A 10148-nucleotide genomic window follows, 5' to 3' on the forward strand; every position below is an offset into this window, starting at 1 on the left:
ACTGAGGCACAGAGGGCAGGAACTGCCCATGGCCACAAGGGCTGGAAGTGGTGCGGTAGGGCTGGCCCTCTGCTGTGTGTCCCCAACACTCAGCTGCTCCACATGCAGAGGGCCGAGTGGAGTTGTGGCACTTGAGCCCAGGCCGCAGAGGATGCTTGCTCACTGAGTGACCTTGATCACATTAGCCATTCTCAGTGTCAGTTTCCTTACTTGTTTTTGTTTTGTTTTTTTGTTTTTGTTTTTGAGATGGAGTTTTGCTCTTGTTGCCCAGGCTGGAGTCCACTGGCGCGATCTCCGCTCACCGCAACCTCTGCCTCCCGGGTTCAAGCGATTCTCCTGCCTCAACCTCCTGAGTAGCTGGGATTACAGGCATGCGCCACCACGCCCAGCTAATTTTTGTATTTTTAGTAGAGACAGGGTTTCTCCATGTTGGCCAGGCTGGTCTCGAACTCCCGACCTCAGGTGATCCACCCGCCTCGGCCTCCCAAAGTGCTGGGATTACAGGCATGAGCCACTATGCCTGGCCAGTTTCCTTACTTGTAGAGACTGGCAGATAGACAGCTCCCTCCTAAGGTTGGATGAGAATTAACTTAGATAATGCATAGAATGCTTGGGGCTGTGCCTGTTCCATAGCAAACACTCAGTAAGTGGGAATTACTGTTATTATTGTTACTATTGTGATTAATACTAGCCTGTCCTTTAGGGAGCTCCTTGTTTTGAGCAGGGAGCAGGGGCAGAGAACATACATAAAGTATTTGGAGAATTCAACACATACCAGGGCCAAGTGCTTGGAAATTAAACAAGTACATACCCAAGAAACCTGAGGTGAAGGTGCTTCCCGCTTCACTCCCCCAGTGAGGGAACAATCAGAGGGGGAAGGGGAGCAATCAGAGAGGCATCCCTGAGGAGACCGCTTTTAAGTGGGATTCTGAGCCCTGAGGGACTTTCGCAAGTTGGCGGTTCCTCTTAGAAGAGTTCATTGATCTCCCCAGATAAGGACGAGTGTGCCAAGGACAACGGCAGGTGTCAGCATGAGTGCGTCAACACCTTTGGGAGCTACCTGTGCAGGTGCAGAAACGGCTACCGGCTCCACGATAACGGGCATGACTGCAAAGAGGGTGAGGCTGGACCTCCAGTGGTTGGGGGGCAGGCTGCCCTTCGCCGCACCCCATGCCCCTGTGTGCATGTGCACGAGTAAGGGGGTGCGGCGAGGAGCTCTTCCACCTTCTGAGCTGAGGCCCAGCAACTGCCGTCCTTGCGGGAGAGTTTTCCCCAGGGCATCTCGCTCCTTCGGGAGGCACCTGGGGGCCTCAGGCGCTCTAGGCTGTTATTTTTGTAAGTGATTAAGCCTGCAGGCTCTGGAATCCAACTACCTAGGTCTAAATCCTGGCTCTGCCGTTTTCCCTAGCTGTGTGACCTTGGGCAAGCTATTTAACCTCTCTGAGCCTCAGTTTTTTCTTTGGTTAAAAGGGTCTAAACATACCTCCTTCTTAAAGTTTTTGTGAGGATTAAAAGAATGCCTAGAAAGTATTTCAGACTCTCTGACACATACTATGTCCTCAAATGTCAATAAACATCAGCCATTTATGTCTTTGTCATATATTAATTACCATATGCAGGTCCCATTGGAAAATAGGATTTGGGGAAAGCTTTGCTCCTTTCTCCATTCACTGTAGGGAATTCTTCAGGGCCAGGTGGCTTTTACTGTCCAGTCATTCTGGAAAAAGCCTTCCTTCTGTTCTTACCCTGCCCAGTGAAGGGAGTTTGAACATTTATGACAAACACACAGGCTTCCAGGCCTTGGCTCCAGCCATGGAACCCTGCAAAGGAAGTCAAGGGTGGAGGAAGATGTGGAAGACACACGCCCTGATCTCTGGAATAAACAGTCTGGAGTTAGGAGATTTGGCTGGGTGCCGCAGAGTCTGGTCAGGATCTGCCTAGAATGTTAAAGGAGGCGCTGGCACATCTTCAGGAGGAGGTGGCCACACTCCAAGCCCAGCCCTAGGGCATGGTCACAGGTGGCGGAGGGGCTGGGTGGGAGGCTGCTGGAAGAACCAAGCTGGGAAGGAACAGTCAAGCCCCTGTGAGATGGGCCCGAGCCAGGCTTGCCTCCTGCAGCGTGGGAGAGGACAAGAGTCATGTCAACTCTCCCAAGGTCCCACCCCTGAATAGTGGCAGCGTTCATGTGAGTTGACCCCAAGGGCAGGGGGTGTCAGAGCAAACATCTCAGGAGCCGAGCAAATGTCCCAGGAGCCGAGCCACTGCCCCTTTGAGCACCTGTTCCCTGTGTGGCTGCAGAGCAGATGTAGCACTGAGCAGAGGCAAATCTCTTTGGAATGTCCTCGAAGCTGCTTCCTCCCCTTCCTCCTCCTGGCCCTCCTTACCTATCTCTCCAGCTTCTTCAGTGTGGAGACTCCGTGTTTGTGATACAGTCCACCGTGCTTTCTAAGCAGTGGTAGCACTGGCCTCAAAGCCAGGCAGGCCAGGCTCGAGTCCCAGCTCTGCCCTCTATCAGCAAGGCACTGACCCTCTCCAAACCTATTTTCTTATTTGGAAAGTGAGAAGGACTAAAGGAGAGGATGCATGGAAAATGCTGACCACAGTGCCCAACACAGAAGAAGAGAAATGCCAGCTATTGGCCAAGATGCCAGGCATTGAACAAGTTGTGGGACCACTCTTGGGAAATAGCACTGTAACCAGGACAAACTTGGTAGACTCCAAATAAAGCCACTTTGAAAAACTAAAAGAAGCCTATGGATGGATGATGAAGGAGACCTCTGTTAGCCAAGATGCCCTGAGCACTTACCATGGGCTGGCATGCCCTAAGCCTTTCCCATGCATTATCTCATTCGATCACATATCACCCTGACTAGAGTGGCACCCTTTTACAAATAAGGACACCGAAGCTTACATAAGAGCCTCAAGTCCCACAGATTGTAGGTGGTAGAACCAGGACATGGGCCAAGGCCCACCTGACCCCACTGCCAGTGCTTTTAACATATTTGCAAGGATAATTGCGATGTGGATAGGAATAGAAAGATAGCCTGGCCCCCGAGCCACAGCCAGGAAGGCAGAAAAGCCAGTGCAAGTAAACCAGCACATCCCTGAGCCAGGAGACACCTGATTCAGGATACCCCACCCCCACATTTGATAAAGACCCTGAGACAATTAGGAGAGAGGGGAGGAGACCCCCCTAGAATCCCTCTTGTGCTGCCCACAGTGAATGACTTCTCTCTCTGTATGTGTCCCCCTGCCACCCCCAGCTGGCTGTGCACACAAGATCAGCAGTGCAGAGGGGACCCTGACGAGCCCCAACTGGCCTGACAAATACCCCAGTCGGAGGGAGTGCACTTGGAACATCTCTTCGACTGCAGGCCACAGAGTGAAACTCGTGAGTCATTTTTGTAGTTTACTGAGAATGTGGACTTGAGTATCAGGCAGATGTGCGTTTGATTGTCTGCTCTTCCACTTCCCAGCTCTGTAACTTGGAGGTTACTCAACATTTCCAGGCCTTAGTTTCATTATCTGGAAAACATGGGTACTAATGAAGCCTACTTCATCGGGCTGTTGTGCAGATTAAAAGAGACAACGCACAAAAGCTCTATAGGTCACACCTGGGCACAGTGGGACCAGCAGGAGGCGGCATCCACCACCCACATCTGCAGTGCTGTTTGAGATTCACTTGTTTCTAGTTTTAATTTTTTACAAGACAATACAGTCTCACAATTAAAAACAAGATGAATCAGTACAGGAGGTTGGAAATAGAAATCAAAAGACCCCAGAGCCCCCATTTCCACTCTAGAAATGACCACTCTAAACACATGGATCCTTCCAGAAATTTTCTGTGCACAAGCATGACTGTCAGTGCACAGGGAAATATATATGTTTTTGTTACTCAAATTCCTCTAATAAAATCCCATTCATAATTTTTCTACAACTTACTTTTTTTTTCCATTAGTAATAGGAGACTAAGTTCTTTATGCAAATTCCCTCTTGAATTAAAATTTTTTCCCCAAGCCTTTATTTAAAGTCTTTTTCACGTATATGATGTGTGGTTTGCACAGTTATTTCAAAGGAGAGTTGAATCTCCTAGGAGTCTCATTTCTCAACCCCCAGGGACTCCCACACTTTGGAAAATAAAGAAACCCTTTTGCCAGCTGGAGAATGTGTTGTACTTCAGGCAGACGGACATTTTTTAAATGGGTTTTTCTGACTGTAGAGGTAAGTAGGATTGACCCTATGAACTGTGGACGATAACTCAGGGAGAATGGAAGAGAACAGAGAGGGAGAAGTCCATGATCAATGGACTATGGCGCAGGGACTTGCAGCATGTTTATTGGTGGGAGCCATGAGTGAGGAGCAGAAGAGGCGAATGGGCCCCAGGGTGTCGAGGGGTGAAGACAGGGCCTCTGACCACAGGGTGCTCCCAGCGGGCAGTTCACATGCTGGGCTGCCCGTGGGGAAACTGCTGCTCTGCTAAGAGCCGGTGTCCCGGGTCAGCCTTGAATCTGGGTGAGGATGAACTGGAGAGCGCCTTAGGGACAGGCATTGCTTCTCCAAGACCGCCATCTGCTGGGAAATGTTCGCAATGGCAACATAGAGCCCCGAGGACCTCGGGGGAGGCTCCCTCTGGCGTTGGGAGCACGCAAACGCACAACGGGAAGCGTTTGCCCGAGGCTCATATGGGAAACGGATGGTGGATATACTGATTGCGCTCTTTTCGCTACCATAAAATGTGAGTTGAATACTTCTCAAGGAAGCTGGTGGTGTTCACTGCATGGGGATGGCGACATGGCGCTCATGGACCTCCTGGGAGCTCCCTGCCTGCTGAGCCTAAGGCTCCCTTCCACTGCATGGCCGTCCTGGTGCCACTGCTCCCCTGTCCCGTGTCTCTACCCACCACCTTGGCCCCAGCGCTCCCCATCTCACAGGCGGGAGAGCTTTGCCCAAGTGTGTTACTGTGTGGGAGTCATTCTTCTGAAAGCCTGCATTGCCATGCTGGTCCCGTTTCCCCCTCCCAACCTCCATCTCAGCGCTGCCAGGCCAGTACCGCTCTTTTGAATTGAATCCCCCCCTCCCCCCCCACCCCCCGGCCAACTAATGTCCTGTCTCCCTGTTCTGTCATTTGGTCCAAGTCTTCATCTAACACCGTCCCCGCTCACCTTATCCCATCTCCCTTGACACTGGGGCTGCCATCAGTCGGCCATCTACCCAGCACCTGCATTCAGGGCTGAAATGCCTGGAATGGTGGGGCTCCCCTGGCCAGCATTAGGGGACAGTGCTTAGGGGGATCAGGGAGAAGTGAGGCAGCATAACCTGGTGATTGATAGCAGTGGGGGCTGGAGAAGGCTGGCTAGGGTCAAGTTCAGCTTCATCTGTCTTCAGCCGTGTGAGCTTGGGCAGGCCAGCCAGCTTCTCTAAGACTCATTTTCCCCTGCTGCATGTTGGAAATAACAATAGCTCTTCCTTCACAGCATCACCAGAAGTAAGTGAGAAAATGCCCATAAATGCTTGGCATGGAATAAACACTCAGTGAGTGTCAGCCACCATGAGGGTGCTGCTCGGAGCAGCATGCACCTCATACAACCTCACTAGCGTCATTTGTACTGAAGGATTGTGCAGCGGAGTGCACAGGTCAACAGCAGGGTCTCTGATGCCAGAGCACCAGATCATGGCCCAACTCTCAGTATGTGACCTTGGGCAAGTCATCTGACAGCGATGAGCCTCATTTTCCTCACCTGTAAAGCGGGGATTAGACACATCACAGGAGTGTAAAGATTAAATAAGGCAATACTTGTAAAGCATTTAAAACAGCTGCCGACAGAGTAGGCACTCAGCCCTTGCTGGCTCTTAGCCCTAAGTGAGAGAGAAGCTGTGTGATGGGATAGAAGGAAGACAGATTTGGGCTGTGTAAAGCCTGGTTCTGTCACTTAATGGCTGTCAAAATGTCAAGCATTTAATCTCTGAACCCCTGCTCTCTCATCTGCAGTGTGGTCATTGTAGCAATATCTCACGTAACTACATAGGGCCACTTGGTGGACCAAAAGCAAGGCGGAGGTTGAGACCCTCTCCACAGATGTCCCCAGGCATCATCATGGCCACACACCCCCTACACAGCCAGCTGGACGTCTCCCTGCACTGCCTCGCCCCTTCCTCTCCCAGAACTGGAAAGGAGGCCCCCACCCCGCTGAACGTCAGGCCCTTGCCTTACTTTCTGCTCTTCTGTCCCCAGACCTTTAATGAGTTTGAGATCGAGCAGCACCAGGAATGTGCCTATGACCACCTGGAAATGTACGACGGGCCCGACAGCCTGGCCCCCATCCTGGGCCGTTTCTGCGGCAGCAAGAAACCAGACCCCACGGTGGCTTCCGGCAGCAGTATGTTTCTCAGGTTTTATTCGGATGCCTCAGTGCAGAGGACAGGCTTCCAGGCAGTGCACAGCACAGGTACCTGGGGTGGGACACTGGCTTCCAGTTGATGAGCACTTGGACAGGAGACAGAGAGATGGTGAAGGCAGGACAAGGACTGCCTTTTATTCTGACTGGGAGAGGGCGAGGGGAGGAAGGTGCGTGATAAAATGTCCTATTAAAATGAAGCATCAAGCTGGGCACGGTGGCTCATGCCTGTAATCCCAGCACTTTGGGAGGCCGAGGCAGGCGGATCATCTGAGGTCAGGAGTTCGAGACCAGCCTGGGCAACATGGTGAAACCCCGTCTATACTAAAAGTACAAAATTAGCTGGGCATGGTGGTTGGTGCCTGTAATTCCAGCTACTCAGGAGGCTGAGGCAGGAGAATTGCTTGAACCTGGAGGCAGAGATTGCAGTGAGCCAAGATCGTGTCATTGCACTCCAACCTGGACGATAGAGTGAGACTTTGTCTCTAAAAAGATAAAAAAATAAAATGAAGCATCAGCAACCATAGGGAAAAGGGCCATCTTCTTTCAATGTCCTTAATTGACACAATTTGAAATGGACAACCCTTTGTTAATGCCCCATTTTTTCCTGCCTCCTCCTTTCCTTCCTTTCTTCCTCTCTTTTAAAAATATACTTTGGCTGGGCACGGGGGCTCACACCTGTAATCCCAGAACTTTGGGAGGCTGAGTGGGGAGGATTGCTTGAGCCCAGGAGTTCAAGACCTGCCAGGGCAAGATGGTCACACACCCCCTCCCCGCCATCTCTACAAAATAAAACTAGAAAACATAGCGAGGTGTGGTGGTCCCAGCTACCCGGGAGGCTGAAGCAGAAGAATCACTGGGGCCCAGGAGTTCAAAGCTTCAGTGAGCTCTGATCACGCCACTGCACTCCGGCCCAGGTATTTTGCTGGTCTATGAAGTCCAGAAGTTGGGTAACTGAGTGGTGAAAACAGCCCTTTTATCCCTGTAAGGACCACTTCTGGAAAGTGAAAAATGTTTCTGTTCCCCGTGATTTTTTCTTCCACTCAAAATGTAAATAGCACTATTAGGTCCTTTGGTAGGAAATGTATGCGCTTATAACTTATATTATCTACTTCGTTAAGTAGAAGAATGTCAGGAAGAAATCCGGCTCTGCTCTTTAGCCATTAAAATGTTACCACCTGGGACTAGTGCCCATGGAAGCAAATCTGACCCTTTGATCCTGATGTACAATTGTGTCCTTTGTCAGAGCTGGTGACCACCCAAAGCCCACTCTGCTTCTGTAATGCTGAGTCTGGGCTCACGATCATGGGACCCTGTGATCCTTTTAACAGCCCCTAACTCCAGTTTTTTTTTTCAGTACCAGAAAATATAAACCAGGTCAAACAAAATGGCAACCAGCATCCTTAGGCAGTTCAGCCTCCCCTTGCACAGCAGAAAACACTGCATGGTTTGTGGAACCCTGTCAAACTCCCTGAGGAGTTCTAGCTTCTAGTTCTAGCTTCCCCCAGGGAAGTTTAAAAGCCCTCTTGTCCCTGCAGATAGAGACCAGGAAGAACATAGGTGCTTCAGGGCCCCGGCAGGAAATGGGGGCACATTCAGAGTCATTGTTTGAGGAGAAGTTAATAAAGAGACAGGTTACAAAGGGGTGGGAGAGTATGGGACACTGTAGGACAGTGAAGCCACCAGAGCTAGGAACTGCAACTCCAGACCCAGAGGATGAGATGGGGGAGCAGTTCCCGGAAGCTGGAGACAGAAAGGGCTGCATGCAGAGACCCTCTGGCTGCAGCTGTGACCTAAGTGGAAGAAAAGCTGTGGCAATCAGGGGACTAAATACCCTGGCCTCTCTCTCCTCCCTCCCTCTGATCTGCTGGGGCTCCCCATGGCTGAACCTGCAACAGAAGGCACGGGGGTCATTGATGTAGGCCAGGGGTCCGCCTCACGGGGCCCAGGCAGGTGGGGAGAGTGGGGGCGTCCGACGGGATGGAGGGGAGGTGTCCCGCCCTGCTCTGTGCTCATTTCATGACCACCTAGCTCTCAGGAATTTGAAATTTCCCAAAGACAGGTTAGACCTGTAAGACATTCTAAGCCAGAGCTAACACAGGACTCAGAATGGTCAGTCAGACAGGACTGGGGCCAGGCAGGGCGTGGAGCTCCAGCAGGGCCTAGGAGTGTTAGCAGCCGGGCGGCCCAGAATCTACAACAGCATTTGCCTGGGCCCCTCGGGGCATGGAGCACATGGGGGAGGGGCTGTGCAAGAATTTCTGGTGCTTGCTAATCTAGACCAGTCTTATCTATCTATTTTATTTATTTATTTACTTTTTTTTTTTTTTTTTTTTTGAGACGGAGTTTTGCTCTGTGGCCCAGGCTGGAGTGCAGTGGCACAATCTCAGTTCACTGCAACCTCCACCTCCCAGGTTCAAGCGATTCTCCTGCCTCAGCCTCCTGAGTAGCTAGGATTACAGGCGCCCACCACCACACCTGGCTAATTTTGTATTTTCAGTAGAGACGGGGTTTCATCATGTTGGCCAGGCTGGTTGCAAACTCCTGACCTCAAGTGATCCACCCGTCTTCGGCCTCCCAAAATGTTGGGATTACAGGCGTGAGCCACTGCGCCCGGCCAATATCCATTTTATTTTATGTGGGCTTAAGTGTCCAAGACACAAGGTACTATATATAGGACCAGGGCCAACCAGAGTTACTGTCCTTGCATAATTAAAAAAACCCAGAAACAAAGGCTACAGAATACAAGCCCAGAGCCTGAGGTGCAGCTCACCTGTGACACCCACAGGGACCTCAAAGTTGGCCGATAGTCAATGCCCTCAAATGCAAAAACCAGTTAATTAGGGTCTGAAGTTTCCAGGGTTGAGAGTTTACCCGCGGTTCCTATGTGCTTTTATTGCCCTCTATTGGCAGAAATGACAAATTACAGTCAGTCGGTGGGGCGAGTGTGAGCCCTTCTTAGATGCATCCAACACTTCCAGGGCAAATAGATCCACCCACATCCCAGCGACCAGTCAGGAGAACCATCCATTGGCTCCATGTCTCCATAACCGGAAAAAGCAAAAAGCAGCCAACTCTTTTCAATGGCATGCTCACGTATTCTCAAACTGGGAACAGGAGACCTTGGCTTGTGAGGGCCACTTTGCACCCCCGAGGGAGCCCTGACCTGGGAGCCAGGGGCCTCTGTGTACTCCTCCATCAAATGGGGTGACGAGACTACCTGGCCTCTCCTGTCAGGCACGCACCAGGCTCTGTAGAGAAAACTGAGCAGACGCAGGCGGGAGGCACGAGGGTGTCTTGTGCTGAGGGAATGTCTCCTTTCTCTCTGCTCCAGAGTGCGGGGGCAGGCTGAAGGCTGAAGTGCAGACCAAAGAGCTCTATTCCCATGCCCAGTTTGGGGACAACAACTACCCGAGCCAGGCCCACTGTGACTGGGTGATCGTGGCAGAGGATGGCTACGGCGTGGAGCTGACATTCCGGACCTTTGAGGTTGAGGAGGAGGCCGACTGCGGCTACGACTACATGGAAGCCTACGACGGCTACGACAGCTCAGCGCCCAGGCTCGGCCGCTTCTGTGGCTCTGGGGTAAGTCCCGGAGACGCTGGGGCCGGGGCAGTGTGATGATTCACAGCATGAGTTGTGGAGTCAGACACACCCAGGTTTCAGTCCTGGCCACCTCCTCCACTTAGGAGCAATGGCGAGGAGGCACGTTCTGCAGAAGTGGAGTGGGAAGCGGGAGAACTGTCAGGGAGG

At 51.6% G+C, this 10148-nt stretch overlaps 1 protein-coding gene across 1 annotated transcript in view; it reads left to right on the plus strand.

The window, feature by feature from the left end:
• The window catches only part of TLL2 (tolloid like 2), a 151796-nt gene that overhangs the window by 136372 nt on the left and 5276 nt on the right, over positions 1 to 10148 (plus strand). The window contains exons 17-20 of the mRNA XM_055253957.2: positions 993 to 1118; positions 3264 to 3391; positions 6233 to 6446; positions 9730 to 9980. Coding sequence (XP_055109932.2) covers positions 993 to 1118; positions 3264 to 3391; positions 6233 to 6446; positions 9730 to 9980 — 719 coding nt within the window. The remainder of the gene's footprint in view (positions 1 to 992; positions 1119 to 3263; positions 3392 to 6232; positions 6447 to 9729; positions 9981 to 10148) is intronic.

The sequence above is a fragment of the Symphalangus syndactylus genome, chromosome 2 (assembly GCF_028878055.3).
Source record: "Symphalangus syndactylus isolate Jambi chromosome 2, NHGRI_mSymSyn1-v2.1_pri, whole genome shotgun sequence".
Classification (NCBI taxonomy): Eukaryota; Metazoa; Chordata; class Mammalia; order Primates; family Hylobatidae; genus Symphalangus; species Symphalangus syndactylus.